At 41.1% G+C, this 22500-nt stretch overlaps 3 protein-coding genes across 3 annotated transcripts in view; 2 read left to right on the forward strand and 1 right to left on the reverse strand.

The window, feature by feature from the left end:
• The window catches only part of LOC137989467 (uncharacterized), a 20244-nt gene extending 1608 nt beyond the window's left edge, over positions 1-18636 (reverse strand). The window contains exons 1-2 of the mRNA XM_068835283.1: positions 18450-18636; positions 15126-15386 (exon numbers count right to left, since the gene is read on the reverse strand). Coding sequence (XP_068691384.1) covers positions 15126-15386; positions 18450-18636 — 448 coding nt within the window. The remainder of the gene's footprint in view (positions 1-15125; positions 15387-18449) is intronic.
• The window catches only part of LOC137989442 (lactadherin-like), a 433868-nt gene that overhangs the window by 262719 nt on the left and 148649 nt on the right, over positions 1-22500 (forward strand). The gene's annotated exons all lie outside the window — the stretch shown is intronic.
• On the forward strand, positions 2317-15110 carry LOC137989437 (aurora kinase-like). The gene has a single exon (XM_068835256.1). The coding sequence runs from the start codon at positions 13107-13109 to the stop codon at positions 14433-14435; it is 1329 nt and encodes a 442-aa protein (XP_068691357.1). The 5' UTR covers positions 2317-13106; the 3' UTR covers positions 14436-15110.

The raw sequence follows: 22500 nt of genomic DNA on the forward strand, positions 1-22500 counted from the left end.
GCGCGGTTTTGATTAATGCAGCTATTTTCTATGGGAACTGACACAGGGTTATCATTTATTCATGCGCTACCCTTGACTTGTTTCGCGGCCTCGTTCCACGTATGTATTCTAAGAAATGAGATTCTCTACTGGTACTTTTGTCGAAACCTTCTTGACAGTACATCTTTATACTTATTTGTGATCAGAAATTTTTAAGTTCATATATGTTATTGGCTGGCTTGGGGAATTTCACCGAAGAAGTCTCCGCTGAGAGACGAGAGTCTCCGGTCGAGGGACGAGGTGGCCAAATTGAACTCGAATTTAAAAACTGTTGCGAATGGTTTTGCTTTCTGGCGCGAACAGTGTACGCGAGCCCACTTCGTTCAAGCTGCGGTTGGCCTCAAACGACATGCGTACAAACTCCTGTTGTCTGGTGGGACATGGTACGATCGGTACGATGTACAAAATTGTATTGTTTGCGGTGTGTACAAGTGAACGAATGACCAACTTCACAATGGAAATAATTGGATTTTACTCTATATGGCAGTGTTTGTGCCATATGGCGCCACGTTTGAAAAAGTATCACGTATATAGCCGCATTTATGTTCAAGAATTCCGTCAGTCGCTTACCGTGAGGATGGAAAGTGGAAGTCTTGGCGACGTCGCCGAGGCAAACGACCCGCCAAAACTCCACAGAGTTATTTCGCCTTCATTAGACCCGAACAAATCTTGGTATGCGTTAAATTCCACTTTATGCGATTGCAAACCTTCTAGGTTTTGTACGCTTGGTTATGCGCGAGTGTTTCCCAACGAGTATCGTCAAATCAACCTGGATGATCTTTGCTCGTGTTAAAAAAGGTTGACAGGCCTACACGACTCCCTTGTACGTGGTCTGGTTTCTGTTGCCTTTGTCATAATGTTGCTCTCTTGAGTACATATTTGAATGGATGCCTCTTTTAGGCGGCTCCTGTAGTATTCATTTAGCAATGGTTTTCGCCCTATGAGGCTTTTACATTTGAATCTCTATACTGCTGTGTGATACGTTTTCTTCCAAGAAAATAATTGGTCTCGAAAGTAATGTTTTTAGTTTCTTGGTGTTGATTTTCTCAGCAGTAATGTGAATGTGGCCTTATGGCGTCTCGCTTTTGCGCCAATTTAATTCTAGGCTCGACCGATATATTCATCGGCGGTAGAAGCGAGTGATCTTCTGTTCTTAAATGTTTGACCCGGGCCCGGGTTCATTTTGTTTTGTTTTTTTTTTTTTTTTTTTTTTAAAGTTCTTTCACTCGTTCTTCTGACTTCTTAAGCGGTTTTTGGGTTGTGGCCATGGTTAGGAGCTGTCCTCCCTGAACCTCTGGAGTTAATTCGTTCTCGTGGATGCTCTTTTGATCTTTGATGCCGATGTCTTTAGGTCGCTTCTTTGTCGAGGCATTAAGATAACCCGACTCTAGATAGAGGTTCTCTGACATATTATTTGGTCAGGCAAGACCGCGGTTTCGATCCTATCATGTGGATCTCATCAGTTGCCGATAGCTTGATTTAAGGTGAAGAGCTTTGTATGCAAAAACCATGTGTGTTTGTCGTTATTTGTACTCGATGGAAGGATCGAACTTGCTAAGTTCTGATTGGCTATAGAATTCTAGCCAATGGAGTTAGTGTGTTTTCGATCCATACGAGCGTAGCTTGATGTTGTGTTTCTTTAGAAGGCTGAAACCGGTATTTTCCTTTCTGTATGCTGTTTTCAAGGAGAAGAGTGCTATGTTTTCTTTAACGCTTGTGTATTTAAACTGTTGCTCAAAAAGTGAGCTAAAGTTTCTTCTTGCCTAAGCGTAAAAGTTGCATTTTGTTTAAAGTCTCGCTCCTTTTCCGTTTCAGTTGTGTGATTTTGATCTGTCACGTACAAAGAACGGGGCCTGTCCATAATAATCATCAAGTGTTAAAAAAGGTTGACAGGCCTACACGACTCCCTTGTACGTGGTCTGGTTTCTGTTGCCTTTGTCATAATGTTGCTCTCTTGAGTACATATTTGAATGGATGCCTCTTTTAGGCGGCTCCTGTAGTATTCATTTAGCAATGGTTTTCGCCCTATGAGGCTTTTACATTTGAATCTCTATACTGCTGTGTGATACGTTTTCTTCCAAGAAAATAATTGGTCTCGAAAGTAATGTTTTTAGTTTCTTGGTGTTGATTTTCTCAGCAGTAATGTGAATGTGGCCTTATGGCGTCTCGCTTTTGCGCCAATTTAATTCTAGGCTCGACCGATATATTCATCGGCGGTAGAAGCGAGTGATCTTCTGTTCTTAAATGTTTGACCGGGGCCGGGTTCATTTTGTTTTTTTTTTTTTTTTTTTTTTTTTTTTAAAGTTCTTTCACTCGTTCTTCTGACTTCTTAAGCGTGTTTTGGTTTGTGGCCATGGTTAGGAGCTGTCCTCCCTGAACCTCTGGAGTTAATTCGTTCTCGTGGATGCTCTTTTGATCTTTGATGCCGATGTCTTTAGGTCGCTTCTTTGTCGAGGCATTAAGATAACCCGACTCTAGATAGAGGTTCTCTGACATATTATTTGGTCAGGCAAGACCGCGGTTTCGATCCTATCATGTGGATCTCATCAGTTGCCGATAGCTTGATTTAAGGTGAAGAGCTTTGTATGCAAAAACCATGTGTGTTTGTCGTTATTTGTACTCGATGGAAGGATCGAACTTGCTAAGTTCTGATTGGCTATAGAATTCTAGCCAATGGAGTTAGTGTGTTTTCGATCCATACGAGCGTAGCTTGATGTTGTGTTTCTTTAGAAGGCTGAAACCGGTATTTTCCTTTCTGTATGCTGTTTTCAAGGAGAAGAGTGCTATGTTTTCTTTAACGCTTGTGTATTTAAACTGTTGCTCAAAAAGTGAGCTAAAGTTTCTTCTTGCCTAAGCGTAAAAGTTGCATTTTGTTTAAAGTCTCGCTCCTTTTCCGTTTCAGTTGTGTGATTTTGATCTGTCACGTACAAAGAACGGGGCCTGTCCATAATAATCATCAAGTGTTAAAAAAGGTTGACAGGCCTACACGACTCCCTTGTACGTGGTCTGGTTTCTGTTGCCTTTGTCATAATGTTGCTCTCTTGAGTACATATTTGAATGGATGCCTCTTTTAGGCGGCTCCTGTAGTATTCATTTAGCAATGGTTTTCGCCCTATGAGGCTTTTACATTTGAATCTCTATACTGCTGTGTGATACGTTTTCTTCCAAGAAAATAATTGGTCTCGAAAGTAATGTTTTTAGTTTCTTGGTGTTGATTTTCTCAGCAGTAATGTGAATGTGGCCTTATGGCGTCTCGCTTTTGCGCCAATTTAATTCTAGGCTCGACCGATATATTCATCGGCGGTAGAAGCGAGTGATCTTCTGTTCTTAAATGTTTGACCCGGGCCCGGGTTCATTTTGTTTTTTTTTTTTTTTTTTTTTTTTTAAAGTTCTTTCACTCGTTCTTCTGACTTCTTAAGCGTGTTTTGGTTTGTGGCCATGGTTAGGAGCTGTCCTCCCTGAACCTCTGGAGTTAATTCGTTCTCGTGGATGCTCTTTTGATCTTTGATGCCGATGTCTTTAGGTCGCTTCTTTGTCGAGGCATTAAGATAACCCGACTCTAGATAGAGGTTCTCTGACATATTATTTGGTCAGGCAAGACCGCGGTTTCGATCCTATCATGTGGATCTCATCAGTTGCCGATAGCTTGATTTAAGGTGAAGAGCTTTGTATGCAAAAACCATGTGTGTTTGTCGTTATTTGTACTCGATGGAAGGATCGAACTTGCTAAGTTCTGATTGGCTATAGAATTCTAGCCAATGGAGTTAGTGTGTTTTCGATCCATACGAGCGTAGCTTGATGTTGTGTTTCTTTAGAAGGCTGAAACCGGTATTTTCCTTTCTGTATGCTGTTTTCAAGGAGAAGAGTGCTATGTTTTCTTTAACGCTTGTGTATTTAAACTGTTGCTCAAAAAGTGAGCTAAAGTTTCTTCTTGCCTAAGCGTAAAAGTTGCATTTTGTTTAAAGTCTCGCTCCTTTTCCGTTTCAGTTGTGTGATTTTGATCTGTCACGTACAAAGAACGGGGCCTGTCCATAATAATCATCAAGTGTTAAAAAAGGTTGACAGGCCTACACGACTCCCTTGTACGTGGTCTGGTTTCTGTTGCCTTTGTCATAATGTTGCTCTCTTGAGTACATATTTGAATGGATGCCTCTTTTAGGCGGCTCCTGTAGTATTCATTTAGCAATGGTTTTCGCCCTATGAGGCTTTTACATTTGAATCTCTATACTGCTGTGTGATACGTTTTCTTCCAAGAAAATAATTGGTCTCGAAAGTAATGTTTTTAGTTTCTTGGTGTTGATTTTCTCAGCAGTAATGTGAATGTGGCCTTATGGCGTCTCGCTTTTGCGCCAATTTAATTCTAGGCTCGACCGATATATTCATCGGCGGTAGAAGCGAGTGATCTTCTGTTCTTAAATGTTTGACCCGGGCCCGGGTTCATTTTGTTTTTTTTTTTTTTTTTTTTTTTTAAAGTTCTTTCACTCGTTCTTCTGACTTCTTAAGCGTGTTTTGGTTTGTGGCCATGGTTAGGAGCTGTCCTCCCTGAACCTCTGGAGTTAATTCGTTCTCGTGGATGCTCTTTTGATCTTTGATGCCGATGTCTTTAGGTCGCTTCTTTGTCGAGGCATTAAGATAACCCGACTCTAGATAGAGGTTCTCTGACATATTATTTGGTCAGGCAAGACCGCGGTTTCGATCCTATCATGTGGATCTCATCAGTTGCCGATAGCTTGATTTAAGGTGAAGAGCTTTGTATGCAAAAACCATGTGTGTTTGTCGTTATTTGTACTCGATGGAAGGATCGAACTTGCTAAGTTCTGATTGGCTATAGAATTCTAGCCAATGGAGTTAGTGTGTTTTCGATCCATACGAGCGTAGCTTGATGTTGTGTTTCTTTAGAAGGCTGAAACCGGTATTTTCCTTTCTGTATGCTGTTTTCAAGGAGAAGAGTGCTATGTTTTCTTTAACGCTTGTGTATTTAAACTGTTGCTCAAAAAGTGAGCTAAAGTTTCTTCTTGCCTAAGCGTAAAAGTTGCATTTTGTTTAAAGTCTCGCTCCTTTTCCGTTTCAGTTGTGTGATTTTGATCTGTCACGTACAAAGAACGGGGCCTGTCCATAATAATCATCAAGTGTTAAAAAAGGTTGACAGGCCTACACGACTCCCTTGTACGTGGTCTGGTTTCTGTTGCCTTTGTCATAATGTTGCTCTCTTGAGTACATATTTGAATGGATGCCTCTTTTAGGCGGCTCCTGTAGTATTCATTTAGCAATGGTTTTCGCCCTATGAGGCTTTTACATTTGAATCTCTATACTGCTGTGTGATACGTTTTCTTCCAAGAAAATAATTGGTCTCGAAAGTAATGTTTTTAGTTTCTTGGTGTTGATTTTCTCAGCAGTAATGTGAATGTGGCCTTATGGCGTCTCGCTTTTGCGCCAATTTAATTCTAGGCTCGACCGATATATTCATCGGCGGTAGAAGCGAGTGATCTTCTGTTCTTAAATGTTTGACCCGGGCCCGGGTTCATTTTGTTTTTTTTTTTTTTTTTTTTTTTTTTTAAAGTTCTTTCACTCGTTCTTCTGACTTCTTAAGCGTGTTTTGGTTTGTGGCCATGGTTAGGAGCTGTCCTCCCTGAACCTCTGGAGTTAATTCGTTCTCGTGGATGCTCTTTTGATCTTTGATGCCGATGTCTTTAGGTCGCTTCTTTGTCGAGGCATTAAGATAACCCGACTCTAGATAGAGGTTCTCTGACATATTATTTGGTCAGGCAAGACCGCGGTTTCGATCCTATCATGTGGATCTCATCAGTTGCCGATAGCTTGATTTAAGGTGAAGAGCTTTGTATGCAAAAACCATGTGTGTTTGTCGTTATTTGTACTCGATGGAAGGATCGAACTTGCTAAGTTCTGATTGGCTATAGAATTCTAGCCAATGGAGTTAGTGTGTTTTCGATCCATACGAGCGTAGCTTGATGTTGTGTTTCTTTAGAAGGCTGAAACCGGTATTTTCCTTTCTGTATGCTGTTTTCAAGGAGAAGAGTGCTATGTTTTCTTTAACGCTTGTGTATTTAAACTGTTGCTCAAAAAGTGAGCTAAAGTTTCTTCTTGCCTAAGCGTAAAAGTTGCATTTTGTTTAAAGTCTCGCTCCTTTTCCGTTTCAGTTGTGTGATTTTGATCTGTCACGTACAAAGAACGGGGCCTGTCCATAATAATCATCAAGTGTTAAAAAAGGTTGACAGGCCTACACGACTCCCTTGTACGTGGTCTGGTTTCTGTTGCCTTTGTCATAATGTTGCTCTCTTGAGTACATATTTGAATGGATGCCTCTTTTAGGCGGCTCCTGTAGTATTCATTTAGCAATGGTTTTCGCCCTATGAGGCTTTTACATTTGAATCTCTATACTGCTGTGTGATACGTTTTCTTCCAAGAAAATAATTGGTCTCGAAAGTAATGTTTTTAGTTTCTTGGTGTTGATTTTCTCAGCAGTAATGTGAATGTGGCCTTATGGCGTCTCGCTTTTGCGCCAATTTAATTCTAGGCTCGACCGATATATTCATCGGCGGTAGAAGCGAGTGATCTTCTGTTCTTAAATGTTTGACCCGGGCCCGGGTTCATTTTGTTTTTTTTTTTTTTTTTTTTTTTTTAAAGTTCTTTCACTCGTTCTTCTGACTTCTTAAGCGTGTTTTGGTTTGTGGCCATGGTTAGGAGCTGTCCTCCCTGAACCTCTGGAGTTAATTCGTTCTCGTGGATGCTCTTTTGATCTTTGATGCCGATGTCTTTAGGTCGCTTCTTTGTCGAGGCATTAAGATAACCCGACTCTAGATAGAGGTTCTCTGACATATTATTTGGTCAGGCAAGACCGCGGTTTCGATCCTATCATGTGGATCTCATCAGTTGCCGATAGCTTGATTTAAGGTGAAGAGCTTTGTATGCAAAAACCATGTGTGTTTGTCGTTATTTGTACTCGATGGAAGGATCGAACTTGCTAAGTTCTGATTGGCTATAGAATTCTAGCCAATGGAGTTAGTGTGTTTTCGATCCATACGAGCGTAGCTTGATGTTGTGTTTCTTTAGAAGGCTGAAACCGGTATTTTCCTTTCTGTATGCTGTTTTCAAGGAGAAGAGTGCTATGTTTTCTTTAACGCTTGTGTATTTAAACTGTTGCTCAAAAAGTGAGCTAAAGTTTCTTCTTGCCTAAGCGTAAAAGTTGCATTTTGTTTAAAGTCTCGCTCCTTTTCCGTTTCAGTTGTGTGATTTTGATCTGTCACGTACAAAGAACGGGGCCTGTCCATAATAATCATCAAGTGTTAAAAAAGGTTGACAGGCCTACACGACTCCCTTGTACGTGGTCTGGTTTCTGTTGCCTTTGTCATAATGTTGCTCTCTTGAGTACATATTTGAATGGATGCCTCTTTTAGGCGGCTCCTGTAGTATTCATTTAGCAATGGTTTTCGCCCTATGAGGCTTTTACATTTGAATCTCTATACTGCTGTGTGATACGTTTTCTTCCAAGAAAATAATTGGTCTCGAAAGTAATGTTTTTAGTTTCTTGGTGTTGATTTTCTCAGCAGTAATGTGAATGTGGCCTTATGGCGTCTCGCTTTTGCGCCAATTTAATTCTAGGCTCGACCGATATATTCATCGGCGGTAGAAGCGAGTGATCTTCTGTTCTTAAATGTTTGACCCGGGCCCGGGTTCATTTTGTTTTTTTTTTTTTTTTTTTTTTTTTTTTAAAGTTCTTTCACTCGTTCTTCTGACTTCTTAAGCGTGTTTTGGTTTGTGGCCATGGTTAGGAGCTGTCCTCCCTGAACCTCTGGAGTTAATTCGTTCTCGTGGATGCTCTTTTGATCTTTGATGCCGATGTCTTTAGGTCGCTTCTTTGTCGAGGCATTAAGATAACCCGACTCTAGATAGAGGTTCTCTGACATATTATTTGGTCAGGCAAGACCGCGGTTTCGATCCTATCATGTGGATCTCATCAGTTGCCGATAGCTTGATTTAAGGTGAAGAGCTTTGTATGCAAAAACCATGTGTGTTTGTCGTTATTTGTACTCGATGGAAGGATCGAACTTGCTAAGTTCTGATTGGCTATAGAATTCTAGCCAATGGAGTTAGTGTGTTTTCGATCCATACGAGCGTAGCTTGATGTTGTGTTTCTTTAGAAGGCTGAAACCGGTATTTTCCTTTCTGTATGCTGTTTTCAAGGAGAAGAGTGCTATGTTTTCTTTAACGCTTGTGTATTTAAACTGTTGCTCAAAAAGTGAGCTAAAGTTTCTTCTTGCCTAAGCGTAAAAGTTGCATTTTGTTTAAAGTCTCGCTCCTTTTCCGTTTCAGTTGTGTGATTTTGATCTGTCACGTACAAAGAACGGGGCCTGTCCATAATAATCATCAAGTGTTAAAAAAGGTTGACAGGCCTACACGACTCCCTTGTACGTGGTCTGGTTTCTGTTGCCTTTGTCATAATGTTGCTCTCTTGAGTACATATTTGAATGGATGCCTCTTTTAGGCGGCTCCTGTAGTATTCATTTAGCAATGGTTTTCGCCCTATGAGGCTTTTACATTTGAATCTCTATACTGCTGTGTGATACGTTTTCTTCCAAGAAAATAATTGGTCTCGAAAGTAATGTTTTTAGTTTCTTGGTGTTGATTTTCTCAGCAGTAATGTGAATGTGGCCTTATGGCGTCTCGCTTTTGCGCCAATTTAATTCTAGGCTCGACCGATATATTCATCGGCGGTAGAAGCGAGTGATCTTCTGTTCTTAAATGTTTGACCCGGGCCCGGGTTCATTTTTTTTTTTTTTTTTTTTTTTTTTTTTTTTTTAAAGTTCTTTCACTCGTTCTTCTGACTTCTTAAGCGTGTTTTGGTTTGTGGCCATGGTTAGGAGCTGTCCTCCCTGAACCTCTGGAGTTAATTCGTTCTCGTGGATGCTCTTTTGATCTTTGATGCCGATGTCTTTAGGTCGCTTCTTTGTCGAGGCATTAAGATAACCCGACTCTAGATAGAGGTTCTCTGACATATTATTTGGTCAGGCAAGACCGCGGTTTCGATCCTATCATGTGGATCTCATCAGTTGCCGATAGCTTGATTTAAGGTGAAGAGCTTTGTATGCAAAAACCATGTGTGTTTGTCGTTATTTGTACTCGATGGAAGGATCGAACTTGCTAAGTTCTGATTGGCTATAGAATTCTAGCCAATGGAGTTAGTGTGTTTTCGATCCATACGAGCGTAGCTTGATGTTGTGTTTCTTTAGAAGGCTGAAACCGGTATTTTCCTTTCTGTATGCTGTTTTCAAGGAGAAGAGTGCTATGTTTTCTTTAACGCTTGTGTATTTAAACTGTTGCTCAAAAAGTGAGCTAAAGTTTCTTCTTGCCTAAGCGTAAAAGTTGCATTTTGTTTAAAGTCTCGCTCCTTTTCCGTTTCAGTTGTGTGATTTTGATCTGTCACGTACAAAGAACGGGGCCTGTCCATAATAATCATCAAGTGTTAAAAAAGGTTGACAGGCCTACACGACTCCCTTGTACGTGGTCTGGTTTCTGTTGCCTTTGTCATAATGTTGCTCTCTTGAGTACATATTTGAATGGATGCCTCTTTTAGGCGGCTCCTGTAGTATTCATTTAGCAATGGTTTTCGCCCTATGAGGCTTTTACATTTGAATCTCTATACTGCTGTGTGATACGTTTTCTTCCAAGAAAATAATTGGTCTCGAAAGTAATGTTTTTAGTTTCTTGGTGTTGATTTTCTCAGCAGTAATGTGAATGTGGCCTTATGGCGTCTCGCTTTTGCGCCAATTTAATTCTAGGCTCGACCGATATATTCATCGGCGGTAGAAGCGAGTGATCTTCTGTTCTTAAATGTTTGACCCGGGCCCGGGTTCATTTTGTTTTTTTTTTTTTTTTTTTTTTTTTTTAAAGTTCTTTCACTCGTTCTTCTGACTTCTTAAGCGTGTTTTGGTTTGTGGCCATGGTTAGGAGCTGTCCTCCCTGAACCTCTGGAGTTAATTCGTTCTCGTGGATGCTCTTTTGATCTTTGATGCCGATGTCTTTAGGTCGCTTCTTTGTCGAGGCATTAAGATAACCCGACTCTAGATAGAGGTTCTCTGACATATTATTTGGTCAGGCAAGACCGCGGTTTCGATCCTATCATGTGGATCTCATCAGTTGCCGATAGCTTGATTTAAGGTGAAGAGCTTTGTATGCAAAAACCATGTGTGTTTGTCGTTATTTGTACTCGATGGAAGGATCGAACTTGCTAAGTTCTGATTGGCTATAGAATTCTAGCCAATGGAGTTAGTGTGTTTTCGATCCATACGAGCGTAGCTTGATGTTGTGTTTCTTTAGAAGGCTGAAACCGGTATTTTCCTTTCTGTATGCTGTTTTCAAGGAGAAGAGTGCTATGTTTTCTTTAACGCTTGTGTATTTAAACTGTTGCTCAAAAAGTGAGCTAAAGTTTCTTCTTGCCTAAGCGTAAAAGTTGCATTTTGTTTAAAGTCTCGCTCCTTTTCCGTTTCAGTTGTGTGATTTTGATCTGTCACGTACAAAGAACGGGGCCTGTCCATAATAATCATCAAGTGTTAAAAAAGGTTGACAGGCCTACACGACTCCCTTGTACGTGGTCTGGTTTCTGTTGCCTTTGTCATAATGTTGCTCTCTTGAGTACATATTTGAATGGATGCCTCTTTTAGGCGGCTCCTGTAGTATTCATTTAGCAATGGTTTTCGCCCTATGAGGCTTTTACATTTGAATCTCTATACTGCTGTGTGATACGTTTTCTTCCAAGAAAATAATTGGTCTCGAAAGTAATGTTTTTAGTTTCTTGGTGTTGATTTTCTCAGCAGTAATGTGAATGTGGCCTTATGGCGTCTCGCTTTTGCGCCAATTTAATTCTAGGCTCGACCGATATATTCATCGGCGGTAGAAGCGAGTGATCTTCTGTTCTTAAATGTTTGACCCGGGCCCGGGTTCATTTTGTTTTTTTTTTTTTTTTTTTTTTTTTTTAAATTTCTTTCACTCGTTCTTCTGACTTCTTAAGCGTGTTTTGGTTTGTGGCCATGGTTAGGAGCTGTCCTCCCTGAACCTCTGGAGTTAATTCGTTCTCGTGGATGCTCTTTTGATCTTTGATGCCGATGTCTTTAGGTCGCTTCTTTGTCGAGGCATTAAGATAACCCGACTCTAGATAGAGGTTCTCTGACATATTATTTGGTCAGCCACCATATCAATTCAACCTCCCTTGTGGCTCTACCCTTCCCTTGTCCAACTATCAGAGAGGTCTTTGATGACGGACGTTTCCTTTTGACTCCATGCTCATTTACTCTCTTCTTCGCACGAGCAATTTCCTCTTCAGCGGAAAGGGGGGCATTCGCTGTACCTTCATCTGCACGGTTGTTCCCACAAAACAGCATGGACTGGTCGAATGACACCTCCCCTTCATCCAGGGCTTCCAGGAAGTTATCAACATCGAACAGTTTGTACGAAATTTTTTCAGTGAGACTCTGGTAGCTCGGCTGGGACTTGTGGCAAACCAGTCTCACGCTATTCACTTGTGCTTTCATTGAGCCAATGAAGTATTCAAAGTACTTTTTTGGTACTTGGTGGCTGTCAATTTTCACCCATCTCCCTGAAAAGAAAAAATATATATATACATATATGTTCACAATCCTTGGCAGTTATTTAGCAATATTAAATAACACGTCAGAAAGCAATCTCTGCAAATTTTTAATGGAGGGCATCTTAATTTGAAACCCTTCAGGGCCATTTGGTATTTACACAGCTGCATCGACAGGACAAATTAGTGTTGTAACTGCAATTATTAAAGTTTCAGTTTGGTAATGGAGACTACCTAAAAATTTAGACCCTTCTAAGGCCTTTGTTTGACTTGTCACGCAACGCTTGTGTATGTTGCATGACAAACACAAACGTAACATTTTTATGAGATTAGTTTTATTTTCCATTTGACTTCTCTATCACGTAAGGCAATGTATAATTACTCCCAGACAAAGAAAAGGAATACATGATTGAACATTTTATTTACAGGTCTTCTCCATTGAAATGCTGGATCCGCAAGTAATTAATGTTCCGTTCTCCCCCCGCCTGCAATAAAAAACCCACTCCCCCTTTAAGAGGCTTGTAACTTCTGGTGTGATTTGACCTAATTTGAAAAAATATCATTGAGTTTACCTGGCAGTCGGGGATGAAATGTGGAACTCATTCTTTCAATAATTCCATCACACCACATCCGGTATCCCTGCTTGCTTTCTTGGTCGAGGTCTTCCAGTGGAATAGGGAGAGATGCTGGTGCTCCTTCCAGATCGAAGAATTCCGGTTTGAGTGTGTCCTCACTTATGTCTTCATGCCTCTCTCGAACATGCTTCTTAAGAGAATAGAAAGTTTTAAAAACCTTTCTACATCCAGGGCATTTCGTTGTGTAACTCGACATGTCGCTACTCGGGTGAGATACGTAACAGTGATTGTGTAACTGCGTTTATTCCAGTTATGCTCTGTGGTTTGCTCATCTTATTGCTGATTGGTTACGTCTTCTAATACAATAGTAATTCTTTATATTTGGGCACTTGCGGTTTAAAAGCCAAGAGAAAAACCAGGAGTGTTTGCGAACTCCAATGTATGACTATTGCCAGAAAGAAGAAAGTCGGGTATCAAGAACGAAGTTAGAAAACTCTACAGTTTGAAGTTAAAATAAATGGAAGGGCTTTGTTTTGTCTTGAGATAGAAAGGCAAGCCGAAATCACGTAGTCCTCCACCTTTGCGCAAGATTTAACAATTTCCGTTGTCGAGTTGGTTTCACTTCCGTTTTCGGCCCGTCACCAGGCACAACATCAACAAAGCAAGCTTAGCCCGTCCCCCAAGGCTACTGAATCGAAGTAAATCCTCGAGCAATAGGAGAGGTAGGAATAAAAAGGCTTCCCCCCCAAAAAAAGGAAAACAAAAAAACACGAATTGCAAAGGCGTTTTTTGAATAATTTACTGTAACACCAAACAACTCATCCCCCACGAGCTAGTTAATCTCACCCCACCCTATCTGCCGAAGACTGCTCCGGTTACAAAACCGTGAAATCATGTCCGACGTTGGTGAATTGAAAGAGGGTAGATATCGATCTCGCCCACATTCCAAGGAGGAAAAAAAAAAGCAGAAGCGAGATTGGGAAAAAAGGCGAAAGGAAGAGAAGAGAAGAAAGAAGCGAGAGAAGAAACGGGCGAAAAATCAAGCGCCTTGTGTCAACAGGGCTCCTGAGGAAGATGCTGACCGTTTTGAAATCCATGCGAAAGAGTCTAATTATGAGGATGAAAAACCAGTGGCCAGCAAAAGGAAACAGCAACTGAATATCCCCGATGAAAGTTGTCGTCAGCGTATTGAGGACGAAGTCAGTTGCAGTAAAAGGAAGAAGCGGGAGGTGGAAACCATCAACGAAGGTGAACGTGGAAGGCCGGATATTTCCATTTCTAAAAGAGAAGTTGTCGGTGAAAAGCAGGCTCTGGGCGCTGGTACTCTTTCCAGGGGGAAGAAATTGCTTTCACTGGCGAAGCTAAAAAAAAGATCAGAGGTTTCCTCACAAAGTCATCTCCGTGTCTTCTGCAAGTCATCGATTAGGATTGGCAAGACTTTGGAGGATCGAAGAAAGCCGGAGGCGGTGCAAGAACTCGATGTGTCATTGTTGGTCAAAGTAAAAGAAAGTCCCATCGGTTCCGGAACATTTGGGAACGTCTTTCTTGCCCGATACCGCGGCATGAAGGCAGTAATCAAGGAAATCAAAATGCGTGGCGCTTCAAATTCAAGTGAAAGTCAAAGATGTAAGCAAGAGGTGCTGCACGAAGGAAAAATGCTGCGCATGCTAGGAGAGCACCCGAACCTGCCGTTTCTTTTTGGTGTTGTAACACAGAGAGCTCCTTGCGCCCTTGTAATGCAGTTCCATGGGACAGGGGAAGAGAGTATTACCCTCCACAAAGTGGTAAAGGAAAGAATTTTTAATAAGCAGTTAACGGCTGAAGTGTTTACTGAAATTGCTCAAGCTCTTAGACACATTCACGCCAGGGAAATTGTGCACAATGATTTAAAGGCGAACAATGTTATTATTCAGCAAGAAGGTGAACATTATCGTCCCATAATTATCGACTTCGGAAAGAGTGAGGAGATCGTGAAATTGAAAGCGTACAAGGGAAGTGCAGATTACCTGGCACCAGAAGTAATGGAAGGAAAAAAGCAAAGCCCAGCGAGCGATATTTTCTCATTCGGAAAGATGCTACAATTGTCTGTTTCCGGAAGAAGCTTTTTTCGTCTATTCACTGAAATAATTGTCATCGCGACTTCCCACCGTGCCGAGGACAGGCCCTCCGCAAATGACATTGTTTCAACTCTTAGAAATATTGTTCCGATCTCGGAAAAATAGTAGGATAACAACTGAACATTCGTCTTTTTGTTTTGGACTGCGGGATTGGCGTGAAGCTTTACTCCTATGACACTTAAATTCGAGCTGTAATGATTGCGGAGCCGCCTGAACCTCATTTAAAAATTCCTAAGTACAATGTAATTAATTTGCCGGATATTTTGCATAAGATACTGGTTATCACAATTCTTCAGACAAACTTTTCGAAGCTAAAGTTGCTTTTGTTCCCCATCTCCCTCAAAGTAAAAAAAAAAAAAGATTTGCCTGTAACTTTGTCGCTAAACAGAATTTAATGAAGTAATTCAAACTAATTCATAGCATGACTTCACTTCGTGCCTCGATCAGGCCGTCCGCACACGCAAGTTGTTTATGCGCTGAACAAAATTATTTAGGTAGTGTAAAATTATGCTAACGTTGCCGGGCTTTTCAATGCATGACGTTTACCGCGCGCGACTTCCGAATAAAACGCTTAACTGTTGTTGATGTGTGTTCTAGCTCAAAATAAAATGCATGCTGCGAGTGTTGAAAAAGGCAACCAGAGGACAAATTCCCTTGCGGCAGATTAGTTAATTAAATTTCACACGTTTGTGTAATTTGGAGATATAATTAAATATGGCGTCTGTAGCAACGATGGCTTCCAACAGTGAACCAAAAAGTATCCTATGCGGGTCCTCATGTGCATTGCACGATAACCGATAATGCCTCCGCTGCCTTTCAGTTCTGTTTCTATAGCGTGTAAAATATCCTGCACATCACTAGTGTTGTTTCTTCGTGTTAATCCTCTACGAGACAAAATCCTTTTCAGCTGGCGTATGCCTAACCTGATTCCATGCTGGAGCAGGAGAAAGGCCAGTATCTCCCAGTGCTGCAGCCCCAAATGGAAATATTGCTCAACCAAATTGTCGCGTTGTAAGTTATTTTGTTGTTCTGCTGGTAGATATCGCAGTAGAACAGCTGCACCCAACGGAGAAAAAACAATAACAATGACTACGATTCTTCGAATCACCTTCGACCACATTTCTTTTCATTTGTGCAGCCTCCCGAGCCTGCAAACTACATAGCCAAAACAAGTCGCGAAAACTGAAAATATGAGTGTAAATTTGGATGACACTTAATGGGCTCCGTAGCTCCGTTATTAGTTTTCTGCTGTTTGTTTGTTTGTTTGTTTGTTTTTTTCTTCATTCTGTTGTTACTTAATAGTAAATAAGTTAGTGATCATGTATGTATAAATTCAAGTTTTGTATTAACCGTCACTTCTGAGGCCGGATGTCCCTAGATTCATACGAAAGGTCAAGTGAAAAATAATTTTACAAGGATTCGTTTATTGGAAATTTATAAAATCCCATCACTCTTGACTTCTTTTAACCAAGTTTTTTTTAAAGTTTCACTGATTTGTATGTATCTTATAACATTTTCAGAAGGCAGGAAGTTTGTCATATGACTTTCAACCAATTAAATGATTGCACAACGTGTTGATCAATACAAAGTTCGTGAACAAAGTTTGTAAAATGAGGAACAGAAATTAACAAAGCAAGCTCGCAAATTCAACATAACTTTAACACATAAGACAAATTCTGAGTGACATTAAAAACTTTTTCAGTAATGTTTGTCAGAAAGTATGTCTCGAATACAATAGAACGTGTTTAGAAATGCAGCATCTGGAATCTTCAATCAATAATTACTGATAGAGGGCCACTAGTTCATTAGCCTATGGCTATTGCATACTACCCTCATAAAATAAAGACTCAACATAAGAGCATAGAGAATAGGCTTCCAGGGTAAGTTTCTTAAACCTACAAACCTTACTTTTACGTCACACCTCCGAAAGACGACTTCAGGGTCGGTTCTTTAATATTAATATTAGCAGTTTCACTGGCAACCATTGTGGTTTCGACCTTATGGTGTTGACAAAAGAATCCACCTTACAAGAAGGGGTTTCTCTCCACTAACTAAAACATTCACTAATTAGTAGGTGGTTCGGGGAAATATTGATTGTGTGGATGGTGAGTTGAGGGAAAATCACAAACAAAAGGTTAGTTTGTATAATAATGGGGAAGAGAAATTCACAAAGCAAGCTCTCAATCTTTAGATAATGTTAACAAATAAAACAAACTCTGTTTAAAATTAATAACTTTAATGTCAAAACACCCAGATAGTGAAAGAAACTTAAATTAAGTAGGACTCGGATAAACAAATATTTGAACACGAAACGTATTTCGTTCTTAAAAAAATAGGAATCATAATAAATATGAAAAAAAAACTATGCTATAATCTTTGTTCTTAAAAAAATATGGAAAAGGATTTTTTTCTGAAAACTAAGGAAATCCTATGCAAAATGAAACACTGGTTCCATGAGGCAAATCCAAACAACCCGAAAGTTAAAAAAAAACGGACTGCGACACCAATGACTTCGTAAATGGCTGCGAATCTTCAGGGGTAGAGCGCAACCGACCAAGGGGGTTTCTAGTCCAACGCCGGACCTCTACCTGACCCTTTCGTGCCGAGTCAAGAAAGAAAAAGAAAGAACAACAAAGATGCTGACCAGAGCTGTGACCCAGTCGAAAGACAGATATTAAAACTACAGACAAACTGACGTGGTCAAAATTGCGAAGTTGATTAATTAAACAAAATGGAAAATAACACGTACAAAAAACACTTTTACCAGGAATATTCTATGACTTCTGAAGTAAAATAATAGTTTAAAATATAGAAAAAAATAATTGTAAAGAACATGATTACTTACATAGAAGAAAAATCTGATAAAATTTCCCTCTCTACAAACTAATTGTTGCAAGTCTCCCTGTTACTATCTACGTAGGACACCGAGCAGAGTGCAACGACTTCTAAAACACAACAACACAACTTTAATGGCGTTCGGTCCTTCAAAAACTACATGAGATTTCGCACGTGGTCCGGGTCACATGACGATTATCATAACATCTTCCCCTTTGTAAAAAAAGAAAAGAAACACTCCGCACAGTTCTTTTGATATAACAAACACGATAAAAATGTTCAACAGTGTTCAACAAGACGAGCAGGCGGTTTAACGAGTAGAGGGTGCAGGTTTTACTGGGTCAGCTGCAGGCTTCGTTAACAGTAGGGAATCTGTTTGTGGTACTGACTGCTGTGTTTCAGCCGCTGCTTTCCATACTGGCAATGATTCTCACTGCAGCACTGATCGCAGGTGTCTGCGGTTTCGTCGGTAGGTTCACCCATCCGACTCAACAACGTAAGAACGTGGACCAATCATTTTCTTGCAAACAGCCTGTGACCAAATAGATGCATTTGGCTTCTTCATCCTGACAGTTTGTCCAGGTTGCAATTCAGGCAATGCAGTTCCCTTCAAGTTGTAGTAGAAAGCCTGCCTTTGTTTAGAGCCAATCAACTTTTGTTGCACATTTTGTAGGGGTACTGTCTCAGGCTCTAGTTGTTTAACTGACAAAGGTAACAGATTGCGTCTCCTCCTGCTGAAAGCCTTTGTGCAGGAGATGAACCAACTTCCGCGTGGGTATTACGATAATCGAATAGTGCGAGGTATGGGTCATAATGTCCGCGCACTGCTTTCTTCATGATATACCTTTACCGATTTTAACTGCACTCTCAACTTTTCCGTTATTTTCGGAATGAAGCGGACAGGAGGTGATGTGTTGAAAATGCCAGCCGCTTGCAAACCGTGCAAATTCTGTTGAAGCATACTGCGAACCGTTGTCAGAGATGACTATCTCCGGAATTACATGGCGGCTAAATTGCATTTTAAACTGCCGTAGCTGAATCTGTCTTGTCCAACCTATCCGCCTCAAAGAAAGAAGAGTAATAATCAACCGTAATCAGGTACTGACGCCCATTAAACAGGAACAGGTCTGTGCCAACTTTTTGCCAAGGTCTGGATAGAATCTCATGGGGCACTAGTGGTTCTCGAGGCTGATCTGGCTTAAAAGTGTTGCAAATCCTTTAACTTGGCATTCATTCGCGGCCAGTAAAACACTTCTCTAGCCCGTCACAGACATCCTTCAATACCCAGATGAGAAGAGTGGACCATTTCAATCATTTCTTTCCTGAGATTGGAAGGAACAGTGAGGCGCTCGCCTTTGAACAGGAGACCATCTTGGGCAGTGATTTCTCTAAACTGGAAATACGGCTTGGCCTCTGCTGAAACTTCATCCAGACTCTTAGGCCAGCCTTCAAGAACAACTGTTATGAGCATCTAAAGGTTGTCATCCTAAATAGTACCGTCTTTGATTTCTTTCAATCGTGCTTCTGAAATAGGAAAATCCTCCACAAGTACTATCTTCTCAAGCTCATGGCAGTACTCGGTCCGTGTGGGAGATTCGTCCAAGTAGGCTCGGGACAAGGGATCAGACATAACCATAAAACTTCCTTTCTGATACTTAACATCGAGGTTATATCGCTGCAAACGCAGTGGCATCCTCTGTAGACGCTTAGGACTAGAGGAACCAAGGTCCTTCTTGGAAATAGCTTCAAGAGATTGATGATCCGTTCTGACATAAACAATGTCTCGACCGTGCAGGTATGTATCAAACCTTTGACAGGCAAAACCTACAGACAACAGTTCTTTTTCAATCTGAACATATCGACTTTCGGCTGGTGTTAGCACTCTTGAAGCAAAAGCTATTGGGTGACCTTCCTGGAGTAGGGAGGCACCAAGTCCACTGAGTGATGCATCACACTCAATTGTGACTTCACCAGTAACATCATAAAACTTCAACACTGGGGCTTGACGAACAAGATTCTTGACACTCTGCACAGCTTCATCATCAATAGGCAGCCAACACCATTCTTCGTCTTTAAGCTGCAGTCGCCTTAACGGCTCACACACAGATGACAGCTTAGGAAAGAACTTTGCTAAGTACGTGACCATGCCTGGCAGAAATCTCTTCAGGGACTTGACATCGGTCGGGGTAGGCATATCACGTATGGCGCGAACTTTGCTAGGATCAGTAACCACACCATGAGATGTGAGCAAATGGCCTTGAGAATGGCGAAGGTTTGTCCCCTGAGGATTAAGTGTCAGATTGAGCATAATACATCTTTGCTAAAAAGCTGATCATGTTCCGTCACTGTTTCATCTACCCTGTCTCCGTATCCACAAACCAGGAAGTCGTCGGCAATCACTTCTATTGCTTGGAGACTCTCAATTGCTTCATGCATCTTTCTTTGCCACACCTCGGGTGCAGAGCTGATGCCAAATGGCATCCCCAGCCATCGGAATCGGTCAACGTGGTTGTTAAAGGTGGTATAGTGACTGGAAATGTCACTGAGTTTTACCTTCCAGAAACCACTTTTGGCATCCAATACAGTGAACACTTTAGCGTTGGTAAGTCGAGAAGTCGCATCCTCAACTGTCGGCAATGGGCAGTGAGCAATGGGCAATGAGCAATGGGCAATGGGCAGAATGCTATTGAAATAGCATTGTTCAAATCTTTAGGATCCAAAAAGATCCGGACTGATCCATCTTTTTTGAGAATTGCTTGCAAACTGGACACCCAGTCAGTTGGCTCTGTAACTGGAGCAATAATCTTCTCAGAAACCATCTTGTCAAGCTCTTTCCTCGTTGCCTCCTTCTTAGGGACTGAAACTCTTCCTCTTCTCGTGGGGTGAACAACAGCTGGAACATCCTTGTTAAGTTACATTTTGTACTCTCCCGCCAAACAGCCAATACCTTCAAATACCTCCGCGAACGGTCCAAGCACGGGATCGCTTTTGACATACACAGTTACTACGTACTAACTCTTGCTTGGATGCCTCAGTTACATTATTCACTGAGGTATTGTCATCATCACATACCATGATACCCATGGAGACCCATGCCTTGCAATGAGATGACGTGAGGCCAAGAAAAGGTGCAAAGTTTTGATCCACAACAACAAAGTTAAGGCCATGCTTGTTACCTTTATGTTCCACTTTCAGCCATGAGCCTTTCTCTTTAAAAGATCATGCATAACTAATGTAATGTCCTTAGGAACAATTTTGGCTTTCTTTTCAATTTTGGCTTAAATGTACTCCTGAAGAGGCAGAATATTCGCTGTAGAAACAGTATAAATTTGAAATGACAAAGACACTGAATTGTTTAGAGCGAGACAAACAAAAGCTAGATCCTGTCCACAGATACTGTGAATGTAGAAGACTTCTTCTTTAACTGCGTGGACTTTCGCCCCTTGAGACGTAACACGACATTCGACAGCAAATTGTCCATCTTTACCACACTTTCTACATTTTTGACCTAAGGCTGGACACAATTTCCTTTTCATTGCATGTATACCACCACAAAACAAACACTCATCAGACTTTGTGCGACTCTTGTTAAGAGAGAGAGCCTTGCGAGGTGGGGATTTTCGGTGCTTGCCCTTCAAAAGACATTGCAACTTGTCCTTCTCTGCATTTATTTCTTTGGACGCTGCAAATTTTTCTGAGATCTCGCTCGCTCCACTCTAGAGTGAGTTACTTGACTTGCCTTGATCGTTTCAATGCCTTTATCTAAGTCGAGGTCCCGCTTTCCAAGAAGTTTTTCACGAACTCTGTCATCCTTCACACCAAGAATCAGTCGCTCGCGAACAACAGATTCGCGCAGTGTTCAGAACCCACATGTCATCAATGAAGTTATGTAACTATCAAGCGGTTTATCCGAAAACTGTTCACGTTTAAAACTACACCTTTCATAAGTCTCATTTCGTGCCGGTGAACAACGCTCTTCGAACTTTTGGAGTACCTGGTCGATCTTCAGAGCGTCTGAAGAATTACCCCATTGAAAGTGTTATGTATGTCCATCCCTTCTTTGTCGATAACATTTAACAGCGAAGTCACCCGAACTTCTTGTGATGTCTTGTGCATACCAGCCGCTAACTCGTAAAACTTCCATTCGCGACGAAACGATTTCCAATTTTGCCTTTGATGCAAACGATCAGAAAGATTGAGTGGAGAAGGAATCTCTGCTGTAGTGCTGACAGCTGCCATGTTGATGAGAATCCCAAGAAAAAATGTTTTGGCGAGTGAAGCGTGATTTTTCGGACACGAAGCGGATGAGCGAGCGACGACAGGTTGATTTGTCTGGCTTGCAAGGTTTTCATTTGCGTTTCGCGCCAAAAAGGGGATGACGTCATTCGCAAGTGGCACAATCCGACGAAACAATCGAACTCGTTTGTTTCTCCGAAATCGATAGAAGAAATTTGTTTACTTTGAGCTAAAGGCGTCAGAAACAAAGACGAAATAAAACGAAAGCTTATTTCTCGAGTCGCTGCTTGCAAAGGAGATCTCCAATGATAGAAACGAAACACTAGTTCGGAAGATTAACGAGTACGGGAAAGCTTCGAATGGTCAAGAAAGAAACATTACGGTTTATGGGTAGAATGGCTGCTCAATCTGAGTACATACGGATTTTAATAAAGTTCTGTTTCGTAGACCAGCTCGAAGTTGGTCCACTCGTCAGTTAATCTCCATATACACTGAATTATCGTTAAGGTTACATACGAGAAACCGTACAACGGAAGAAACAAAGTTCAAATTTCAAAAAGTGGCGCGCGTGAGGAACCGTAAAATGGAAACCACGATGTAAACGAAAACCAAAATTTGCCACTTAGTGCGTGACAAAAGTATTATACTTAAAAATGTATTTTTCTCTGTGTCTGCAGGTAGGGATGAGCTCGTTGCGCTTGTTCAAGGTTGCCATGTGTGGCTTAGATATTACAAAAAATTTCTCTGTGATGCATAAATTACATTGCTTGGTAAGGTTAGTGTATGCTGTTGCGTTTGCGAGAATTTTCCACGTGACTGCAAAGACTTTTCATCAATTTCGAGAAGTATTTACTGAGCTCGGTGTCATTTTTCCTTCGTTCATGTTTAAATGACATCGGGTGGTTCCTCCATCTGGTTTTAAACTCTGTGGCAGTCAGACCGATGAATGTCTCAGTGGTTTCCTTGGTTGTGACCTTACCGCTTGGTACACAAATTCTTTTTGCAAGCATTCACTCCGTAGCTTGCACTCATCTTTTTTTCTGCAGTTGCACATTTTTGTGGTTTTGTCTTGCTGCATGGGGTTGTTCGGTTTTCTTTA

The sequence above is a fragment of the Montipora foliosa genome, unplaced genomic scaffold (genome assembly GCF_036669935.1).
Source record: "Montipora foliosa isolate CH-2021 unplaced genomic scaffold, ASM3666993v2 scaffold_459, whole genome shotgun sequence".
Lineage (NCBI taxonomy): Eukaryota > Metazoa > Cnidaria > Anthozoa > Scleractinia > Acroporidae > Montipora > Montipora foliosa.

Excerpts from the sequence above, each read along its gene's own strand:
- LOC137989437 (XM_068835256.1), top strand. The coding sequence starts at position 13,107 with ATGTCCGACGTTGGTGAATTGAAAGAGGGTAGATATCGATCTCGCCCA.